The 23,751-nt window shown below is 44.4% G+C and overlaps 1 protein-coding gene across 2 annotated transcripts in view; it reads right to left on the reverse strand.

The window, feature by feature from the left end:
• Positions 1-3,683: 3,683 nt before the first annotated feature.
• srgap3 (SLIT-ROBO Rho GTPase activating protein 3) overlaps positions 3,684-23,751 on the reverse strand; it is a 46,942-nt gene continuing 26,874 nt past the window's right edge. The window contains exons 5-22 of one of the 2 annotated variants that reach the window (XM_068711944.1): positions 22,380-22,565; positions 20,572-20,700; positions 17,689-17,910; positions 17,493-17,594; positions 16,467-16,664; positions 16,113-16,197; positions 14,319-14,346; positions 13,433-13,463; positions 12,935-12,995; positions 12,211-12,288; positions 11,972-12,106; positions 11,261-11,366; positions 10,087-10,314; positions 9,870-9,943; positions 8,123-8,303; positions 7,854-8,003; positions 7,440-7,755; positions 3,684-7,199 (exon numbers count right to left, since the gene is read on the reverse strand). In XM_068711944.1, coding sequence (XP_068568045.1) covers positions 6,753-7,199; positions 7,440-7,755; positions 7,854-8,003; positions 8,123-8,303; positions 9,870-9,943; positions 10,087-10,314; positions 11,261-11,366; positions 11,972-12,106; positions 12,211-12,288; positions 12,935-12,995; positions 13,433-13,463; positions 14,319-14,346; positions 16,113-16,197; positions 16,467-16,664; positions 17,493-17,594; positions 17,689-17,910; positions 20,572-20,700; positions 22,380-22,565 — 2,757 coding nt within the window. In that variant the 3' untranslated portion in view covers positions 3,684-6,752. Of the gene's footprint in view, positions 7,200-7,439; positions 7,756-7,853; positions 8,004-8,122; positions 8,304-9,869; positions 9,944-10,086; positions 10,315-11,260; positions 11,367-11,971; positions 12,107-12,210; positions 12,289-12,934; positions 12,996-13,432; positions 13,464-13,961; positions 14,065-14,318; positions 14,347-16,112; positions 16,198-16,466; positions 16,665-17,492; positions 17,595-17,688; positions 17,911-20,571; positions 20,701-22,379; positions 22,566-23,751 lie in introns of both variants that reach the window. The other variant, XM_068711943.1, reaches the window with a different exon arrangement.

Raw genomic sequence — 23,751 nt, forward strand, 5'->3', positions numbered from 1 at the left:
ACATTATAGAAATATTTATGCATACAGAAGCCACATCGCACAGCACGAAGACTCAGTCTGGCTAAAAAGAAAAAACGGTCTAACATTTGCCTGAATTGGGTTAATAAACTCATGAATAATCTAAAAAGCCTTTTAATCACAGGTACAAATAGCTGTAAGATGAAAGCTATTGTTGGGGGTCATTGTGTTTCGCTTGCTTCAAGTGAACACACATGCTATGATGCTACGAAAGAGGGATCGGTGATGCAGGACCACCTCCATCTTTAGTGATGGGATCTTTCTTCTTCAAAATCTTCACTTCAAAGTTCCGTCATAACTAAAAAAAAAAAGCCACATTTGGCATGCCAAAGCAAAAAAACATCATGAATATAAAGAAGCAACGATGAGATCTCTGCTGTAACGATGAAAACAACCGGCTTCCTGTGTGTTTTTTGGGCTCAGTTTGGTACGGATGCTCTGTCTGCACCCCCCCTCTACATCCCTGCACATCGCAGACTCTGTGAATTCAGAGGCGTCGACATCCGCAGTATCCTTAAAAGCCCGATGAGCGTTCAAGTTCCTTTCTGTTCATGCTTAACGAAGTCCGAGGAGACGTTCTGATTTCCGAGTGAGATCAGAAATCTTTCTGGGAACGCATCAAAGTAAAATTATTGATTGACCTACAGTCTGAAGTGTGACGTATTTGAGGGATCTCTGTTGCTCTCTGACGTCTGCTCGACCCGCCGAGACAAGAAGAAATATGAAAAATGAAAAAGCTTCGTGTTTCTTTCGTTGATCTTGGGTCTAGGCTGTCTCTCAGCTTGAAGGTCTCTGGTTTGATCCCTCCAACATTTATGGATCATGCCATCCTTGAGCAAGGCACTAAATCCCGGCTTACTCATTAGTAGAAGGAAGTGTTGGAAATGCTGAAATCAGACACAAATTATAACTCATCAAATCTCTGCTGAATGAAGCCATATCAACAACAGATATGGAAAAGATGATTCCTCAGGGTAGTAATATATGTATCTTTGTTCCATTAACAAGAATTAAAAGCGACAAACTATTGCTCAGTATAAATATCACAAATTATAACACACTTCCTGCTATTTTCGCTATAAAATAGTGGACATCAATAATGGCAACACTTGGAACAAAACAAAACCATTTGTTCACGTTGTTTTGTCTCCGATTATGAAAACGAATGATTTGCGGCTCATCGTTCGTCTGTTGAGGTCGTTCAGTGGTTTTAATTGATGAACGTAACTACTGTGACGTCACTGAGGAGGCAGAGAAGGTTAAGGGTGAAACCAGAAGTTGTGATCATTTTGTTTGCTGTGACTCTCACTAAGAGATTATTATGCAAGTTTGCTCTCATTTGGGTATTAATCATAATGGGAGATACGCCAAATGAGGTCACCGGAGAGGACTTATGCAACTTTTCAAACCAGCTATAGCATCTGTTCTTCAGTGATGAGGCAAACCTCATTTCCACGCCAGCAGACGTTCGTTGGTTTCTAAGTCTTTCATAAGGCCACTTGCTGGTTTATCTTTGTACTAAATCCACTTTTTCATGACTAAAAAGCAAACACACGAACATTTGCGTCCTGGTTTTTGCCATCCTGGTCCTACGGAGCCTCAGGTCTGCAGGGACGTGTGCACCACAGTGCCACATGTTTTTGAATATGGAAAAAAAAAGGGACAAAATCACTTGTAAAACCTAAATTCACATCATGCATAGTCACCGAAACGAGGGAATTATAGCCATGCCGTGATAATTATGCTAACTGATACTGATGTACATGTCGCTCTCTGCAGACAGACACATTAATGTACGTGTTTAGGTTCTGTAAATTAGTGCTAATCTATTTACTTATGCCATCATAATTACTTCCTTTCTAACAGACCATATGTATTCCCTTCCTTATTAGATCCTAGATGTTAAATTAATCTTTAGGACTAGGGCTGTCAGGATGTCAGAGTTTTGCTACACAATTATTATGGCCCAAAGAATTCACTATAACTATTCTAGCAATGTCCTTAGAAACTAGAATAATAATAATGCTACCAGTCAAATCCATCTTAAACTTTGGTTATTGTGCATTTTTGTCTCTTTTCTTTGGCAATGAATTACAGTTAAAATATGAGTGTAGGAGGAGGAGAGAACAAAAGTGTACAAAAGCAACAATCACACGACCGGATAGTGAAAAGGCAACCAGATGGCAGATGTTAGGCCATGTGGATTTTGTATTACATGTGTATATTAACATGATATCAATATTTTAGTATTTTTAAATATCACAGTTATCGTCCATACCAGTATATATCGCAACACCCTTAATTATGAATTAAAGACTTATCTGGGAAACTAATTGCACTGAATTATTTCTTACTGCGTTATTTTGGACAACGTGACGTGAACACATTGAGCTCCGCGTTTGATTCATAACTCACATAGCGTCATACCGACCGGCCTGCACGCAGAGCTCTTCAGAAGAACACTTCCACTCGTTAGCGAGCGGTGTCCTCCCGCCGTGCTAATGACGGCTGTGAACACAGTCGCTTGTTCGACGTGTTCTTGTTTGAACAGGGGCGTCTGAGGCGGAACAAATTGAATTTTGTTTATGCTTCGTCGGTGTGAGCTGCTGGTGTAACATTCTCTGACCAGTGAACCAGAAAGCCAATTTCAAAGGGAGATGTAATCATGTAATTTATGCAAAAACGGTGTTCTCTGCGTGGCCGACGCTACGACGCTCGCTCCTAAATCCTTCAAGGTGATCAACGCAGTGCTGACTGCACACTCCACATGTGAACCCGGTGCTCATCACACACTTTATCTGCTGCAGTTTCTCCATCATGTGGCAACAGAATGAACTACAGACTGTAGTGTTTTCTATGGAGTCTGTTTATATAGTATTTGCCAATTCCTGGTTTTTCAAATAGTTCTCTTCTTCTTTTTTTGATGAGCTCCCATCCAAAACTAATATTTACAAATGTAAACGTAACTTTTTTTCACATTTAACTTCCTTTAAAAAAAAGTATCATTATATACATGTGCTGTTGTGGTTACTGCTGCTGATTACTTTGCACTTGCAGTCTCCTCGTTTTAAAAAAGGTGCAGCGAGTAACATGTAGGAGGATCTATTGGCAGAAATGGAATATCATATTAGTAAGAATGTCTGAAGTGTCGATATCTGCCACAAACCGCGTCAACAATAATGCCAATTTGAATCCTGGGTTCGGTGGGAACGAGCCTCTTCGGTATCTAAAGGATCCTGAAAAGCCATGTTCTAGATCAGCTTCTCACTACGATCAAAATGGGTCGTACGCAAACGCAACATCTTAACAGCTTTTGATTATTTCACACGAGAGATTTCCGCATTATACTGTCCTTTTCTCACTTATCTGAAGTAGGCTCAGTTGGAAAAAAAGGAGATCCATGTCACCAATCTGCAACATTTATCAACATGTTGTAAAATTCATCAAAATTGGTTGCTTATTTTTCCTGGCACTGTCAGTCAACCTGAACTTTTTTAACAATTCTTATTGTAAGGATGATTTTTACAATACTTTAAAATATGAAAAAAAAATGCTTCCGTAACTTTATCTGTTATCTTTTAGATGATGTGACGCGTCTTTCTTTCACAGATGGGTGTTTTGGCACCACTAATTAAAAAAAAATCGATTGACTCACGACATCCAGATCACAGAGCAATAATGGTTTTATTCGGATGCAGGGGGATTTCTACATCCAGTCAGTGGTATGGCGTACATTACATCACAGGGGTTCAACCAACCAGACACTCATCAACAAACAGCATCACTAGACAAACAATCAAAGAGAAGGTAAACAGGGTGACAGCAAGTCACACTCCGGCAGTCTGCTCTCTTACTGGGACGTCCTTTTTTGATTATGAACTTATTGTCAGCAGACTTAACAGTGTTACCAATTTCAGCATATGTTCCAGGAGAGAACAATGTCTGGCATCATCACATTTAGGGAGAAGGAGAGCGCACAGAGTGACCTCTGTCCACATCGGTCTCTCGGTTTCCAACAATACTGCAATGAAGGGGAGGAGCTAAATGACAAGTTACGGCTCAACCACAGCACGGGTAGTTCACACAGAAAAACAAAAAAAAAACAAAAAAAAAACAATCTGAGTAATATTCTGAGATGATTCTACTGGACCTCACCAGTAGACAGTATGCAGTAGTCTTCAGCGGTCGGCCCAAACAGACGAGCCGTTCACCACGATTCTTCTGTAAGTCATGAGAGAAGCATCTTTATCTTTACACCATGTATTCCTCGTGGCGGTTTAGTAGCAGTAGGAAGTAAAGCTAGAAAGCAACACCAGTTTATAATAAACAACTAATAGACAACATGTTACAGTAAAAAAAAGGAAATATAAAAGTCCAATAAAAATTGATGTTGTGCACAAAAAGGCACTGAAATCTTCTGCTCCACTTACACAGTGTCTATAAATAAAAACAGTCTCGTTAAATATTACGATGATAATTTCACCTTTTGAACTTTGTGTGCTTTCTTTCGTATTTTAATAAACATATCTCCACAGATAGATTTCCACCGGTGCAAAACTGTAACCAGGACAGACAAATAGAACTATATGGATAAGCTTCGTGATTGTAATATTATCTCTAGATCATAACGCCCCTCGTGACTAAAGGTGACGGTCTCCACTGGGTTGTCACAACAACAACAACAAAAAAGAAGCAGTACCAGCAGGAACCAGCAGAGGGTGTGAGCGCGCTGTTTGCCTTTAAATACTCTGTTTCTGGCTGTAGGAGCTCTGTGTGCGTCTCAGTGACACCGCAGAATGTACAGACTGACGGTGGAATCTGGTTCACATGCTAATATCTAAGTTGATTTCACTCAATCAAGCATTACTCTCTTTCACTTTTGTTTTAGCAACCGCTACGAGCAGCTTAATTCATCATTCCCAAATCCCCATACATGTTAACACCCATTTCTTTAAAAAAAAAATATCCAATATTGAATTATTTGTGCGTTTTTACCAAGGCAAGGCACCACATACAGCCATTGTTTAACTGCCAGCAGAATATGAGAGTCAGACGTTACAGCGCAAAGCATGCAGAACGGAGCAGGCTTCTTTTTTTGGGGGGGGGGGGATGCGGATAACAAGGTCTCTGGACTAGAGCTGTCAGAATGACGAGAGGTACGGCACATATTAAACACGTTCTCTGTTTAGTTTGCTTCCAGCAAAAATAAGTCTACAGCCAGAGCTTAACTGTATTTATCAAGGAGGATGAGAAAAAGGGCAGGAAGGAAGGAAGGAAGGAAGGACGAAAGGAAGGAAGGAAACTGTGATCGCAGTGTGTCACAACATCTGCTGCTCAGGGCTCCTCTGGGTGAGCGTCACATGTTACATTTGAGAGAGGAACTGTCTGGTGTTGTTGTTTTGTTTTTTTACACGTATTCTTTCGCAATGATAAAAATCACCCGAGTTGGTCTTGAAGCGGCTGCAGTTCAAGTTTCGCAAAACTGAGGGTGAAAATAGGCGAGTTGTGTCAAAAACATAACGGAGAAAACGGATATTCAGGTTTTGTTGTTCGTTTCTACAGTACAATCACCAAATGCGTTCTAAGCTCACAGCACAGGGTAAAGGTTGCTTCTTTTTTTTTTTACACAGTTAAAAAGAACGTTTGTTGTTCACTGGATATGATAAGAAGGTGGTTAATGAGCTTTACTCTAAGTGCCATTCACAGACAACCCTTTGCCTTTTTTTTACTTTTTTTTTTTTTTTTGGATCAGCCTGTACAAGATTAACACTTCAAAAAATGTCTAGCTATATATTATGTACAAGTTTACCACAGGATTCCTACGGTACGTTAGTCGATGCGTTAGTTCAGTCTGACCACGGTCCCACCGCACGGGATGGTGGAGGACAACTGGTTAGTTCTGGTTAAGTTCTGGTTAAGTTCTTCTCAGACTCCTGAGATCGTCTTCATGCCAGGATGTTTTGTTTTTTTTATTTATCTTTAGCTGTGAACAGGATGCCTTCAAGTGCAATATCTAGAGCATCACACAGATGGCAGGTTTAAAACAAAAATACTGTAAGATCCCCACATATTACTTTGTCAAATATTTGGACGTCTCAGACTAACACCTGACGCTTCTAATGACCGTATGAGAAAATCCCCACTTCGTCATCTCTCAGAGTCTTTATTGGTTTCCTCATTTCGTCTGAACCCCGCATGCAGAAGTATATAATGTCACTAAGTTGTTACTTTGCTCAACGTACACTGGGTTATAGTACAAACAGAAAGCATGGCGACTTCAAGTAAGTAAGTGTGTGTGTGTGTGTGTGTAGCCTTGAGGCCTTGTTTTCCTTGAGGAAACTAATGCTAATAAATGTCACACAAGTATTGCTTCACTTGCATTCATTGCATCTCTGGAACGAGAACATATAGTTACCGATTTTTTTAGTTTTTTGTTTGTTCTTGAAACTGGAGGTAAATCTGAAATATATGTATTCTTACGCACATATTTTTGAATTAAAATCAAGTTTCAAAGAGAGCGGCGCTCTACGCTATCACACCTCTACAGCTTCTTCCGCCGTTTTATCGCCATGGTAACATATCGATGGCTCGCTTCAAGAGCTTCCTGAATATATGAATTAAGTCAGGCAGAAAAACAGAGAGGAAAATATCCATATCTGCTCTCTCACATATCAGCACTAATTTCCATAAGCTTTCCCCTCACTTTGGGAGCTTTACAGCCTTCCCCTCCTCTGCTACATGGTACCGGACTTATCTCCGGCATCGCTGGACGTATTCATGTTAGAAGCAGCAGCTGCACTGTTACTTGGAAACATCTTCTCGGTGGGAGTCACGGCAGGGCTGCCGACCCCCGAAGAGCTGGAGCTGCTCGAGCGGTGCTGAGTGGGAGGAGGTCGCACGGGCCTCATGGGCGGGGGGCGTAGCTGAGCCCCGGCCAGCCGGGCGGACAGAGCGGGTTTGAAGGTGGTCATCATCTCAGAGGTAGAGCTGCTACTGCGACGCATGGCCGCATCCGGGTCACGGATCATAATGGTGTGCAGAGGACTGCCGGGCTCGGAGCTAACCGGGTTCTTCATGGGCTCCAGAGTATCCAAGACCACGTCGGGAGCCTGCTTCGCGGTGTTCTGTCGCTCCAGCTCATGGAGCTCATGGAGCGCTGTGTTCATAGTCTTTTCTATGTCCTGGTTTGAGGAGGGATGAAGATGAGGAGGACAAAAACAATCATTTTGCAGCATAGTTAAAAAAAAAAAGATGCATTTTCCTACATTTTCTGGAACCCCTTAGTTTTCCATTCATTTCTGCAAACTTCAAACTTGTTGTGTAATCCATCATAGTAAATGTCAAGTCTGCAAACAAACGATATCAAAAAGAGTATGTTTCTCTGTATCATTTTTGCCTCTACCTGAAATTTCCCAACTTACATCGGCTAGAGCTTCGGTCTCCAGCGACTTGTGGTCCCCGAGGCTGCTGTGACGAGTGGCCCCCGGCACCGGTCTCAGAGGGTGGCCCTCGGGATAGGCCTTCCTGTCCGGGTAGTTGATGCTCCCTGCACTGCCAAAGGTGCCAAGGCGCCTCTTTTCTGGGCTCTCCATGCGACCCTTGCTGATGGACACCTTGTGCGGGCTGCTGGGACAGGCCGCAGCCCTCGGCGGGGTGTCGGCTGCTCTGGTCGGGCTGTGCGTGTCGGCGCCGCTCCGACGCCGAGGGATCGCGGCTCCGTCGGACCGTAGCCTTACCCTGCGGACGGGGATCGGATCAGAACAACAGTCAAACCCCTCAGCGGCACTCACGAGAACTTCTAGAAGAAGAAATGTGTTATTCTCATGCGTTTCCACCTCCCCATGACTCCTCCAAAGTTGTAATCAGGCGACTGTTCACACGGGGATGGGACATCGTTTTTGGATGAACCCTTGTCGTCCAGCAATGGTCCACTGCTCGCTTCACTATCCGCTTTCTGGCTGAGGTTGTCTGAGAAAGCGTCATCCCTGAGAAGACCAGAGGCACCGATGGTGAGGGTAAAACACACACAGGAAGTACTTGCACTTACAGTAATTACATTGTAAAGGAATACTCAGTGTAACACGATGAAGCGCTGTTTACTCACAGGTCTTGTACGACAATGTACTGATGTGGGATGAGGCCATCCACTCCGTTGTGACGTCCCTCCCACCAGTCTTCAGACGCTCTGTGATACAGAAGCAGAGAGGCTCCCTTCTTGAAGGACAGCTCCCGGGGAGTACGTCCCACGTAGTCAAACTTAGCAATGGCCTCAATCTGTTCAACCTCTGAAAACATGAATATACATATGCATCGTGTATTAACAAAAAAGCTTTATCGACTTCTAAATGGACACAAAACATAGATCAAAAAAAGACAATCCTGGATCACAGGAAGTATATACAGTGATACAATAAACAATAATCAATAAACCACGATGTGTGCTTCTCTTTGCTGCATTCACATTATTGCTGTATAAGTCGGTATCACTGAAATATAACAAACATATATATGGAGAAATTATTCAGCAATAATGATCAAACTAGTTGATTGCATGACTAACAGCCACTTCTGTTAAAACATGCTGCATGAGAAATAACTAATCATAGGTCTCAACGAGTCTGATGAATTAAGAACACCTGGTCTTGTCTGAGGTGTATTTTACCATGCCAGCCAGCAGGGGTCAGCCAGAGTTAGCTGTATGCTAGCAGCACTCAGCTCTGACCAAGAACAAAACAAAACAGTTCTGCTCCCCCACCTAACCGAGGGGTGCAAAGACGTGAGGGGGGGGACAGTCTCAGTTGAGAGTGAATAAAGATAAAATGAAAATATAAAAAAGGTACAGCCTGGTTGCTGGTGACGGGGTTACCCCAGTCTGACCTCACACACACACACACACACACACACACACACACACACACACACACACACACACAGTACTTAGACCCTGTCCACCGACTCTTCACACACGACACCGGAGATAGTATTCTGTGCATCGCCCGTGTTTTGGGCTTTTGTGTCTGGCCCGGTTATGCGTTCAAAAGCTCAGAGGAGAATTGGGGAAATACTGCACAAAGGAGAAAGTCTCAGGAGAATTGCTGACTAACACTGAACAAAGAGCAAGTGGGGGAAGAGGGAGAGGGGGTAGAGAGAGGAGAGGGAGTCTCTCTCTCTCTCACACACACACACACACACACACACACACACACACACAGAGAGAGAAAGACAGATCAAAGAGGCAGCACTGCATGCCAACACTGTTTACTCAACTTCAAACCTCACAAAGGCTTTCGCAATCATAAGCTGTTGCAGCACAAACCTCCCGACTCATCTCTCAGTGAAAAGCACCGAATAAAAAAGGTCAGTCCATACAGCCTACCTTATCCACGAGGACGACTCTCAAATCACATTGCAAATATTCTCATGTGAAAACCATGTGATGCTATTTGCCAAGATGTGAACTTCACTTTTTTTTGTTTTGTATGCAAAGTTTACAACGGTCACACGTCTAAATGTAAGCGTGTTAGCATGCTAACCGTTGCTAATTAGCGCTTACAAGTAAAAAATCTGAAAAAGTCAGGGAACACAAATATCCGTAGCAACTTTATTAATGGCAGTCTGACCAATTTCACTCAAAACCACAAATGTCAACATGCTGGTGGCACTAGATGCAAAGTCACAAGATCACCCACGTCAGTTGGCTCTCAGGGCCCCACGAATGTCAGAACCAAATGTCACGGCAATCCGTCCAATAGTTGTTGAGATATTTCATTCTGGACCGTCCCTGGGGACATACCTGGGTAATGACAACGCCTCTTTTTTTAAAAAAAAAAATGACAACATGATGCACTAACCTTCATCACTGGTGTGTGGTTCGGTTCCATTGTCGGCCTCGTCAATAGTTCCGGGTTCACTGTGCGGGCTGTCGCTGTGTCGAGCAAATGGAAAGTGAAAAGTCACCGCTACGTAGACGTTGGAACATCAGAAATATTTGTTTTATGAGCATAAAATCAAAACACTTTCCTCTGAACCGAAACAACTGTAGTCTCTTTGCTAACCGCCGATACTCACCAGTACTCCTCCCCCCCGGTCATGCACTTTTCATACACCGGGCCGTCCAGCTCACGTTGATTAGGAAAGATGAGTTCATTGTGGGTGATGATGGTCTTGATGACCTCATTAACGTGTGCCTGGCACGCTACGGGATCCTGTCCGTCTGGAATGGGCATCAGGGTTGGGCCAAAGCAGATCGCCAAATTGTATGGATCCATCATGTTCTCGTCACTGTACTGGGAGACACTGCGGGACGGGACACAAAGGACGTTGTGACTATTCACTCTAAAATCAAATCTGAAATTAGACAAATTGTCTCATGAATGTGATTTGAAGGTAGCTCATGTATGTGATTTTGAAGGGCTTTAATTTTGAAATGCTACATCAGAATGTCCTGGTTCTCTCTGAGTGACACCTTGAGGTGGTCTGCTATCAACCTGAGGTAAAATGATTTTGTAACTATGCACCATTTCCTCTAAAATCTAATCTGAAATTAGACAAATTGTGAGTAAACAGTAACTTAATACACCCAGCAGGTCAGGAGCAACATTAGCATTCTTTTGGAGTCATGTTGAATGTAAGAATATCTGGCTCTGTAGCTGCTAAATAATACAAATACAAATAATACTAGTGGTCATGTTAGTCAGTTTACATGCTGCATTGCACAGCTTAGTCAGACATTTGCTTAAAAAGCACTCGGTGGTACGAGAGGAAGTCATAATCAGTCCTCGCACAATATCAGCAAGCTGAGGCCGAGCAGTGAAAACCACAGCTGCAACAGCTCCAACAATGAAGAGCAGAGTAAAACCTGGGCTATGAAATCAAACTCTTTGTTCTGCAGGCAAACCCAGCAAAAGGGGCATTAATAACGTCTATTATAAGAGGACAGGTATTCTGCTTTAGTGAGGCCATAAATAACTCCTAAAAAGACTGAAGACAGATGTAGCAATAAATAGCAGGTGGGTTGTGTTTTTTTTCCGATCTTGTCTTTTCACTTGACTCGAACTATTTTGTGTTTGTTCAACATGGATTTTCCCCATCAGAATCAAATTTACATGCGAGTTAAGTAAGTTCAGATTCAATGACCTCACTAATGTTTGTGCAAAGAGTAAAGTAATCTCTACATGCTTTTTAGGTCTGTATGCACCAGGACGTGTGGCTTATAATGCAACGTGAATCAGCGCAAACTCACTGATTGAGAAAAGCAAACAGGTATCTCATGACGATAATGATGGCGCGGGAAAGAGTCACAGTAATCTGCTGGATGTGATGCGCTCTCTCGGCTCCAGACTCCAGCTCTGAAACACAAAGCGCATACGTTGACAAGTGGAACAACAGCGGCTTACACCGCAGTAAACAGGATAAATATAGCTTTTAAACTTTTATATATATATATATATATATATATATATATATATATATATATATATATATATATATATATGGGCACCAAGCTTTTAACAACAGTCCAGTGAAATATAATATATGCCAGACGCTAGAGAGGAGCGTTTGATCAAAGTGAGCAAAAGCAAAAAGGCAGGAGAGAGTCTGAAAACTGTTATTTGACACTTTAATAGTTGCCCCCTTCTGCCTTTCAGCAGACTCCTAAGACACACTGAGTGATCAAACTATTACTGTAGAAACAGCGGGGGGGGAATCATTCTGTGGTGAACTCGCACACGGCAGACTGATGTGGCCTACACTCCCCTCTTCCTGCTGGCTTTCTGCTAAACACCAAGGCAGAGGAGAGCCCCGCTGTTGGGATTGATTCCACATGCTGCAGTGCACGCCTTTCTCTTCTGCAGGAAAGCGGAGGTTCTGAGAAAGTGCAAGGTGTGTTTTCTCTTTTCCAACCATCCAGTTCAGACTGCGATGGCTTTTGTGTGCGTTGTGCATGACTCACTGATGGTAGAGATGAAGTCCAGGAAGCGCTCCTTTGGGAAGATGGGGTTCTCCAGTCCTCTGAAGTACAGCTTCAGCACCCCTGCCACTGAGTTGATATCGTGCTCATTCTGGTCATCCATCAGGGGATCCTCTCCTGATGAAGAGATAGATATGTGTGTGTGTGCTTTCAGTGGTGACGTTTGATGGGTTTATGACATGAAAAAAGGGGGAATAAAACGCCATCTGTCTTTGACTCACCTCTCTCGAATGAGTTCTTAATATCATTGACTTCCACCTGTGACCCCGGCACGCGAAATATGCCTTGCTGCTGCAAGCCTGAGAGAAGAGTAGAACGCAGGATTCAGAGGTTCCAAAGTTAAACCAGCTACCATTATCACCAAACCCCCAGCGCCAGCTTCATGAAAGCCCATTGGAAAACACATAACGCAGAGCAGGAAATGTAATCTAGTCATGAAGGGAGATGCGTATTTTTTCCATGAGCGGGCCCCTCAGTGAGGCTGCAGCATGTGGTTTCAGTTAGAGGGCTCCTAATCAGTTTTCAGGAGTTTCATTAGGTCCAGATCCAGAGGAAAGGCCTGCAGGCTACAGCAATGAGCTGAAGACAGATGTGAAGGTAGACGGGGAGGAGTTATAAACACGGTTAAGGGGGGGAGGGGGGGGGGGTGGCGCTGACTAAACCAAGACCGATGGGGCTTTCAAAACTCCCTGTGTGTGATCTATTGTTATGAGCTTGTCAAATCACTGGCAGGCAGCTGTGCTCCTCGGAGACTTGAGGTGCAGAGCGGAGCAGGTCAGTACCTAAGGTTATTCCTGGAAATAAGATTGCCTCGTCCGATGGCTGCCGTCGCTTCTCATGAGGCTGACGGAGTTTTTCAAAAAGGGACTCCACAGTTTGCTCTCTGTTCCTGCCCCCTCTCGCTCAGAGGTCGTCGTCGTCACGGCTACGTGATGCGAGACTCACCGTATAGATTGATGTGTCTGACGCAGCTTTCGACAACAAGCGGGATCGGTTGACCAGAATCCTGAAATGAAATTATGTAAAAAAAAAAATAAAATAAATAAAGACAGACAAGGCAGGACAAAAAATAAACATTACTAAAAGAGTAACATTTATACAGCACCATTACTATTAACTATAACTACAATTTCTTAATAAATAAATAAAGATTATCTTATCAATACCTGTTCTAGTGCATATTAATTAAAGACGTGCAAGACTGGAAGTCTGATGCTCCATTTTTATCACAAAACTAATCCCTCAGAAACATTTTATGAAGCAAATCTAATGAGCAAGTGTAAAACAGACACAAACATGAAGACACTGTTATTAATAACACGATCAGTTGTGGAAACTAGCAGCATGCAAGTGTAGCCCCGAGCAGTAGCCGGTATACTTCTACTGTTGGTCTAGAAGGTTAGCGCCCTTGTGCCCTGAGCTACAGTCTCCGACAACAGATACCTGAACGCGGGTACGGGCGTTCCTTCTTCCTCTGGGACAGAAAGCCGCAAAAAAAAAAAAAAAAGGCACAGAGCAGCAGAGGAAGAGAGGGCAGAGAAGCACAAAGTTAGAGAAGCTCAGATGACGAATCACCCCTCTGGAGGTTAAAGGAGGCGAAGCACGAGGACTGAGCAGTGGGAAAGCTACAGAAATGAAAGCGAGGGGTTTGGGTGCAGTGAGGGACAAAGCAAGATCCGCCGCTGTCTCTCAATCGTTGAAAGAGCGGGTTTAGAAATGAAAGCCAGAGATAGAAAATTGTTCTGGCGGGGAATAAAGAGACAGCCGACTGTTGCTCCGTCTGCACCGGCAGAACCACGGAAGGCAGGAGGAGGATTAGAGGTTAAACAGAGGAGTTTATATCACATTCAAGGACAGCTGGAAGAGGGAGGAACAGAAGGCCAACGTGACGAAGACAGCGAGAGCGAAGCCGCCTAGCTGCCTTCCCCTCCCGCTCCACAGGGGCCGCTCGGTCACACACCACCAGAGGTACCTTGATGAAGGTCTCCATATTGCCGTTAAACAGCTTATGGTTATACACGGAGCGAGGCCTAGGCTTCCGCATTTTCTGTGGTTTGGGGGGAAGGGTGGGGGGCCTGTGGAGTGACGGACAAATGATACAAAAGACAGCATATTCTGTGAAAACTGTAGAACCAAACATGGAGGCTCAAACGCAGGTATGAGACAGATGTTGAGAAAAACCCAAAGTGAGGTCTTTAATCACTGATTAAATCACGTGATGAAAGTCAGCCTTTTAATTCATTCATATTTTGATCAACGTGCTTTTTTCGTTCTAACGACTTGAAATAATGTCAAATGTTTTATGGCTGAAAGGCAAAGGACATCATACCTTGTAGTTCCACATTCAGCCCTTTCCCCTGCGTAAACAAACAAACAAAAAAAAGAACACAAAAGGGGGACATGTCAAATCTCTGTGGTACACATTATACAGACTCCAGTGTCACTGAAGGGTTTGATGAGACACAACATGACTATTGAGGGCGAGAGATGAATGGAGCAGTGAGCACACACCATTCAGGAGAAAAGAAGCTATTGAGCCGTCGTCGCTGAAACCACGGGGGACCCAGAGGACCCTGTGGGGGTTATAGCCCCCCCCCCTTCGCAGAGCAAAGAAAAGAGGGGGGGGGCTGCAGTGTGTATGTTATGTTGGAGATGTCTGTGCTGCTTCACTGAGCCTTTTGTTGTGGGCTTCCACCAACACACGCATATGTAAAAAAGGTGGAAAACATGCAACGTCATCATTCAACTGTTTTGGACTAATTTAACTGATAACACATATTTCAGTAAGTTCATTTAAAGATGAATCAGATGTTCTTTGTCTGCCAGTGACTGGATTATCAACTGGAAAGGCAGTCTATCTCCAACCCCCCCCCCCCTCGAAAGCATTTCAACATTACTTCTTTCCTCCATATAACAATGGACAGAAAGAGCAAAGGCTAACCCATTTCTCAACCCATCATTGTGGCAGATGGACAGGGTCTCTGGAGCATTCATGTGAAGAAACAACAGCACATTTCCCAGACATCGTTCCTCCGAGCGAGAGCCTCCGTCTACCTCTGACCAACCGACCTCAAAATTACACACTTTCTCAGGCATGAGCAAAAAAAAAAAAAAAAAAAAAAAAAAAGTTGATTTTTCTCCTAAAAAATCATTCGAAAAAGTGCCAGAATCAGAGATTGATAGAGGGATGTGTGTTATATAAAGATAAAAAGGATGAGACAAGTACAAATCAGATTCACTGAACGAGGGAATTGGTGAATTGAAACGAGGGCTGGCAGATAGCAGCGTCTCGTCTGATGCCAGCGCTCGACATTATGTTTTTATTAATACATGCAGCAAGATGCAAACGCCATGTGGCACTCACCTTGTCTCATCTCGTTTCCCTCTGTCACGCTCACAAACAACCACAAACGCGCTAATTTGGGGCGTGAATCAACGGGCTAATGAGGATTACGCAACCCGTGATTGATCACCTGAATAATTAAAACAAGGGCGGTAACCTGGAGACGCCATATGTTCACGTCCAGAGAGTGATATGAACTATCGTGCGAGTGCAAAAAGCATGCAGCTGATAGTTGGCAAAAGAGGTCCTGAAAGCTTGGTGCAAAATACAGTTTTCAGTAAAGATGTGAATGAATGGATGAAATGAGGAAATATTCGTGTGTGTGTTGCAGGGCCTCAGCTGTCGGTGCCTGATGCCCTTTTCTGTGAGGTGAACCCCTGATGCAGGAGCAGCTGTAGAAACGGGCCCGGGTCTGGTCCTGCTGATTGATTGGGCGTAAACTGTTCACGGCTGAGGTGACAAGGGGGACCCCCACCCCCTCGGGGAAGGGAGGGGCCGAGGGAAGCTTTTCACTTACAGCCTGGAAATGGAAACCTTCCCCTGCGGCTTCAACCATATATAGACACTAAACAGATAAGGCTTTAACCAATGTGGTAGTTTTCGACTTGAATATCAGATCTCATTACTTCCTGCTTCCCTAAAACAGGGTTGCGTTTGTAGTCTCCTATACCGCATTCCCTGTTGCTTATTAGATAAGACCAGCGCCACGATGACCCGAGGGCAGAGGTTTTACACAGCTGGGTCATGGATGAAGACAGACAAAGAGAACGGACTCCTTACCTTCGCCCAGCGTCTGCTTCAGTAAGTCATGCTTGGCCTGCAGCTTAATGATGAGGTTACTGCCATTCAGGTACTCCTTGAATTTCTACGCACAGAGAGACGAAGGCAACAATGAGCGAGCGGCAGCGCTGATCCCAGTGTGACATGAGCCCGGCGAAATGATTCAGTGACGCTCAAATCGGCGTAAATTCAATCTGTTCTGGTTTAATTTAATTTCTATTTGCAGAGCGTGTGGAAGTGATGTCTGATGGGTTTTGATTTTGAACAGCAGAGCAACGCCGGGGTTCATAGCGAGCCAGTGTGGCCGTGAACACGTTTGGAGGGACAGACGGATCGGAACGGACGAGAACTCACCGAAAAGTAGAACATTTCGGTCTCCTGCTGGTTGGCTCTCCTCTTGGCTACGTTCAGCTTGCTCATGTAGAACTCGGAGGCCACGGACTTAATAGATTCAGTGGAGCGGCTGTGGTGAAAGGCATCCGACATGTCAAAGTCCTCTACTGTCAGCATGTCCTGCAGCGTTTGCATGGTGGCATCCAAGGTCTTTCTCACCTGCACAGATGGAGGGGGGGGGGGGGGGGGGGGGAATAGAAAAAGGAAAGAAGATGACTAATGAATCACATCATACTCAGTCTATTCTCATCTTTTACTTTTTTGTAAAGCCTTGGATGGAACCAAAGCAACTGACGCTATTTTCACGGGCAAGAGAGTGATTTACAGCACTAGCATCTTCACATCAAAGACTAAATTTGACCCCCTGGCCAATAAATGACCTTGAATTACACAGAAATGATATCGCGCAGCTTTGAAATATCAGTCCAGAGCAACCCGCACATCAGGCGTACGTCAGGCTAAGACATGAAAATGAAGAGTGTCTGGCAAAGAAACAAATTGCGTGTGTAAATTACTGAAGAGGGCTTTCTTGTTTAGGGCTGAGATTGATAAAGCTCATTTCCAGTAATGGCAGGGCTCGTCCATTATCCTCCAGAGCACAAGAGACGGGGGGGGGAAGACGGGGACGAGGCAGAGCCACTGGCACAGGAGATGGTTATTATAACCTCCATTTGCACTTTTGTGTCTGCGGCACTTAATGAGAAAGTCCTCTCTTCATCACGAAACAGACAATTTCATAAATAACATCATGGAAAACACAACACCGGTGCTGTGGCAATCTTAATATATTCTCGCCTCCTGCAGAGAAAGGGTCATTGGAGTGTAATTGCGATGAGAACAGATGGCGGTGTGGCCCTCCTACTTGGCTCCGGGGTAAATGAGACGGGGGGGGGGGGCTTTCTGTTTTTTTGGAGGGTGGGGCTGAAGGTGGTGGTGGTGGTGGAAGGGGTCTGCTGGACAGACACAGGCCTCATCCTGAATCCTCACCTCCTCGTTCTCAATCTTTAGCGTGGCTAAGCGGGACTGCAGTTGGTGGTAGCGCATCAGGAGTTCAGTCTGGACAGGCTGCTGGGCGCTCACCTGGCACACCTGAGGAGGGGCGAAGGAGAAGGAGGACACGAGGGTTACGTCGACGTCAAGTGAACAAGAACAAAACAGATCTGCAGCATTTTAAGCATCTCACCTCATCTCCCATGTGTGGCAGGTACTCAAAGCGCATTGGAGGGCAGAACACCTGGTTATGCATATCCATTATCTTGTGCTTGTCACTGCGGGAATCCAGGTTGTCCACCGCATTCTCTATGATGTCCAGTCCCTCGTGGCGGGACGTCTCCAAGTTGTACTCGGCGGACAAGTAGGTCCTGAGGGTGCGCGCCAAGCTAGCATGGTAGCCCAGGTCACAGCACTGCGCAGATAAAAAAAAAGTGTCTGATAAATAACCAGGGAAACATTCTATATGTATAGTAGTAGATGGAGTTTCAAAGTAAAGTCACTGGAAGTGACCAAAAAGTTGCTCTTTTAATTTGACAAATGAATATAGATTTAACAGGGAACATGGAGGAATGTGCAAGTTTCAGTGAAGTTGCTTAGTTTGATGACCTTCAGACCTATTTAATGGACTGAATCCCAGATTGCATCCTGCTACGGGACACCTCTCAGAAATAGAAGTTCACAGAATTTCAGGAGCTGGCGCAGTGGGGACACCGGGGATAATTACAGGGTCTTGTCATACAGAGCCGGATGAAGTAACCTAATTAAGCAGAGGACGGGTAGCGAGAAGGTTCGGAGGGAGCCGGCAGCTCCGTGAATCACGATGCAAACACTCTTTAACACTCTTTAGCACCGAGGAAGTGCTCTTTCTTTCTGCGTTTGGTGCGCGAGCCTCAGTCAAAAGTGGCTCGATCGATGACAGACTAAAGGGAGCAAATGTGTTTCTTTTTAAACGAAGCGAACCGAGTGAAGAAGCATCCGTATATATGTGTGTGCAGCAGCGGATACACTGTCGAAACAGGAATCACACACACACTTCCATGTGTTTTACATCTTTCCCATTAGAGCTGTGCAAACATATTTTAGCTGAATACTGCATATTAACATTTATATATGTATTTCATATTACATATGTTCATGTTTACACAGGCTGCATTTCACTCGTTTGATACTCAGGTTTTTACCCACAGCAACAATCACATGTAATCACCACAATAGACGTATATAACCTATGCATTAACCACCATGTACCGAATTATTGTTTTTACGCTACAGATTACTGTAAGGATTACATTTCTCCATGGAGGTAATTAATAAAGTTATCTTCCGAGTACAAGTTTCAATACTTAAATCATGCGGCCGCCACGGACCAGCCTCACTAATCACAAGCATTCCCTTATTATACATGTTGTTCAGAATGACTCCTCAACAGTTTAAAGTCACCGATGCTAACCGACAAAGCTGACTTCTTGCTGCGCGAGCGTCTGGTTATGAAGCGAGTTATGAAGCTCTTGACTTGACAAACGGACCCCCCCCGCAGCCCAGCAGGATATGGGACGACACGGACATTTCAGTTTCAAGACACTGGGTCCACGAAAGAGGCAGGGACGGGCCTGAACCGGGTTATTATTATTATTATTATGTCACGCTACCGCCAACATCTCGCCGTCACACTCCATACAGCAGATGCATATTCTTCATGCTATCCCGACTGCGACTCGTTTAAAATGATGTAATGGTTTGACCTCACTTGAAATCATGATCTCATCATGCCTGATCTATCGCTGTGACTAACGTAGAGCCGTATGGTGGTCAGGCCTCAAGCAAAAAAATGTGACAACCAGGCCATTAACAGGCACATGAAAGGGCTGACAGGTTAACGTCAGTGATAGAAATCTTAATATTGAGGAATATTGAACAGCCACAAAGCCCACATTCACTGCTGTTTGTCACTTAAACTCTTCAACGTAGCCATTAAAAGACTACAAACTAAAATAACTAGCAGCATATTAGTTCTGGAACCCTTCAGTGAAGATCAAGAAGAAATCTGGTAACAGGCCTGTGTCTATAATGCATTACAAAGTAGCTTATATCACTGTATAATCATAGTTTTAATAGTAGGATGAAAACAGACTCTCAGAGAGTCAAAGTCACAGCTTGCTGAAGTGTTCACATCGAGAAGGCGTAGGTACAGAATATTTTGAGAGTCGTCAGTAAAGGCTTCCTCGCCTCGATGTTCGTCTGGTTTGTCTGCAGGGCGACTGGTAGCAGGTCACCCGTGGCTTAGAGCCCAGTGCCAACCGCGTTAACTGCATTCATGCCTGCATAAACACCAGCCTCCGCTCACCAGCTGACTTTGATCATCTCCCCCGACCATTAGTGGTTTGCTGAACAGAGTCAGCCATTTTAAACTGTGGCAAATCAGACTTTCCAGCGGCGCTACTGGTTCATAATTTGAATAAAAGTGACTTCATATCGAAGCGTTTGATGTAGGTTCGGTGCACATTGCTGCATAAAATGGGGATGTTATTGTCGGTTATAATGAAGGGAATATTATAGTGTCAAGAGCTAGAAAGGCTGTGCTTACTCTGAACAATTAAAGGAGAGACAATAGACAGTAGCGAGAGAGCCGGCGTGTGTCTGGCGTCTTTTACTTGGTGACAGTTTGAGGCAGACATGCTGTGTTGGTCCCAGCGAAGGTCCCAAAAGCAGCATCGATTAAAACAAAGGAATGCGGACGCGACAGAGGAGTCAAACGCTGATGGAGTTCCTCGAGAAAATGAGTCAAAAGTATCCTATCCCCATACGCTGAACTAATACTCATGTCAACAGCAATCAGTCACCGGCGTATCAGTGTTAAGATTCCTGTGCAGAGATTAATAATGAAAAAAACAAAAAATGATGGCAAATACATTCAGAGCAGCTTGAAAACAAACAGCTAACAGGCTGAGAGTGAGTGAAACTCGGGAACAGATGGTGAGAAAAGCGACAAGTGCTGCAGAGTCAAATCAACATCAGAAATCCCAGCTGAGAGACATAAACAAACACATGTGCCTAGTGCCTAGCGCATACTTACATCAATCATATCAGAGACGTCATGGATGTAATATTTTGCCACAACTGCATTTGTCGCCGCCAGGTTCAACAAATAGTCGTTCCGGGCTTTTGTGCATTTCAGCTTATTCTCAGAGTACTTGGCTTGCCTCTGGGGAGGAGAGAAGAGACAGAGCAGATGAGAGGAAAAACCATCGGTGCAGGGAAATGAAGCGGGAGGGAGGGTGTGAGCGGGCGCTCAGGCAGCGGCAGCTTTGGGACCAGCTTTAGGACCAGCTTTAGGACCAGCCTTGGGACAGGTAGAGACGGCAGGTAAGTTTGGAGCTTCAGGCTGTAGAGAACCTACTACAGTAACGTGTTAAGTGACACAGCCAGGCTTCAGTCACTATTCTGTCTCTAAACACTTACGTAGCAGAGGTTATTGATATGATATGCGGCATCAAAGGAACATTCTGACATCATGGCGTCTATGCTTATTCACTTTCAGGCAGAAATGTAGACGGGAAGATTGAGATACCAGCAGTGGGTTAGCTTAGCTTAGCATAAACACTGGAAACCAAAAGGTAACAAAATCCAACTACCAGCATCTGTAAAATTCACTTAACTCTTAACAGATTTTGACACCTTCTGACAGAGCCAGGCTCATTCCCCCCCCCGTTTCCAGTCTTTATGCTAAGCTAAGCTAACTGACTGCTGGTTTCAGCTACATGCATTTACTATACAGACATGAAGGAGTATCATTTCTCATCTAACTCCCAGCAAGAAAGTGTTTTCTTTAACATTTAAAGTATTTACACAGACTTGTCTTTATGCGATCAAGTTTAACTTGATGGTCGGCTACTACCAGGTTCTACAGAATATACAATACAATAACAACATTGTCCATCAAGAGGCATTTGTGCTGAAAAATCAAAACACATTTCTGCAAACTTGTACCTGTGAAGTAGTTTCACTCCAGCAACTCAATGCGTCTTGATTGAAACAGCAGAGACATTTTTTCCCGTTATCTGAATACTTTGTTTGTACATTTCACTACACGTGAACATTTCACTCCCAATTTCACAAAGCCATTATAACGCCACATGTCTGCAGTGGCTTAGAGGAAAAGAGATTAACTTCTGTGTCTTCCTCTTCTTCCTCTAACCTGTTAGCAGGCAGAGTAATGAGACAAAAGCTTGGAAGCAAGAAGCAGGGGGGGGGGACTCATTGGCATGCGGTGTTATAAATAGTGTTCAGTTCCCAAGAAAAGCAGCATCTCTGAGGACAGCAGCCTGAGGAGGCTGTCATCCTGACAGCCGTTTGATTTCTCGCACCTGAGAGATAATGGGGAGTTTCATTTGAGAGTAGAAGTTCCAGAAGAAGAATCCAGAATAAAAAATAAAAAAAAAAAAGATGCATGGGTGCTTCTAAAGTACACGGTGCTCCAGAGACCACCGACCCTTAGACTGCTGAGCAGAGAAGACTTTAAACAAAGAAGAAGAAATCTGCATAAGATGGAAAGTGAGTCGGGTTGTTGGCAGGGAGTGCTGCTGTTTGCTCAGCCAGTGTCTGGCTGCAGACCTACAGTATTCTCCTGAGGCTTCCTGACATCATACTGCTGCCTGTCTGCCGGTCTATCCCTCTCTCACTCTCTCCAACGAACAGAGCTGGTCCTCCGTTTACTTCAAAGCCACTCATTCAGCTCTGAGGAGAAGCTGCTTTTACTTATGCTCAAATTTCTGACCACCTGACAGATGCGAGTCAAATATTCACTCTCCCATTAGCTCCGTTCTTGGTCTTTACTCCCGAGGGAAACGCGCGACTTAACGCGCCGCTGTCCTTCATGCTCACCTTCTCTTTCATCTTCTCGATCTTCCTGACGAAGCTGCGTCTCGGTTGGCGGTCCTCGTGGCGCAGGAGGTTGACGTTGAGATCTCCGGACTTGCTGAACTGCTTCTCCTCCTGCTTCTCAGCATCCTTCAACTTGCTCTCTGCACTGATGCTCTCGGTGTGGTACATGTGGTACGTTTTCATCACCTGCAGCAGGAGCGCGACACATATTCAAAATCATTAATGTAGAAGTTGATGGCATCCTTAGTGTTTTTAGTACAACACCTGAACACTGGCTTACAACAGCATTACTGCTAGTGTTGATGCTGCCATATTCCCTGCAAGACAGAACCATAATTACAGAGATAATAAAAAGGAAAGATCAGAGTTTTGAAGGCCCTTGGCGTCCTTTCTTTCCAAAATCGGGTTTGATTTGAGCTTTTTCATGGTGGCCCGGAGGATCCATTTAGGAGTCAATGCTGTCGTAACACAGATGTGGAATATTTCAAGTGAATCCAGGGGCCCAGGGTTCAACTCACTCCCTCATCCCCTATTAAACTGTGGCTTTCCCAGCCTCATCACTTCTCCGCTAACTCTTCGTCACTTGTTCATTTTCGGCTCTTTTGAGCCGCAGCGACACCGTTGTTCTCTGCATTTACCTCTTTCACTTTGATCTCTACTTCGACACTCAAACTCTTGACGCTCGAGACACCCTTACGCCGACATGGCGACGACACAGAAAAAGCCTCGTTAGACAAGACAGGAGCATCCTGCGTCTTTAACTCGTCCCAGATGCTCATTCGGGAGAGTCTGTCCTCTCGGAAGCCCATTCTTAAGCCTCGTAAAGGACGGTCCAGACGTGAGCAAGCGTCTTCGAATGTCTCAAGCATATAGAATTAGCTGTGGACACCTCAGGATGTCAGACCGTCAACACAAACAGTAATTCCTTTGTTTCCTGGGATGGAGTAAGTAATGCTCACTTGGCGCTGAACTAAAGCACCGGGGTTCCTTTTTATCTCTACAAGAGCTACTCGCTATACTCACATTATAATCATCCAATGACCTCCGACCCTGCGCGAGTTATATTTACCAGCGATGCAACTTGAAGTGGCTCTATGCATTCCCTTCTATGTGCTCTGGGAGTAAAGAGTCCTCCTCTCCAGGCAGTGTAGGACCTCTTATAAAAACTACAACAACAGAGTGACAAAAAGCTGCAGGGGAAAAACACCTGAAAGTAAAATAAACAGATAGAATAAAAGTCACTCGTCTATTCTCAGAGACAAAGCTTGACTTCGATGTTCCGCACAGAGAGAATCTAGGGTAACACCGTTTCTCCCCAGGCGGTCAACCCGTTTCCTTTCAGATTCCTCTGAAAAAAAAAGCGTGCTACACT

Source organism: Cebidichthys violaceus, unplaced genomic scaffold (genome assembly GCF_023349555.1).
Source record: "Cebidichthys violaceus isolate CVI_PGR_0920_01 unplaced genomic scaffold, fCebVio1.0.p SCAF_17, whole genome shotgun sequence".
NCBI lineage: Eukaryota > Metazoa > Chordata > Actinopteri > Perciformes > Stichaeidae > Cebidichthys > Cebidichthys violaceus.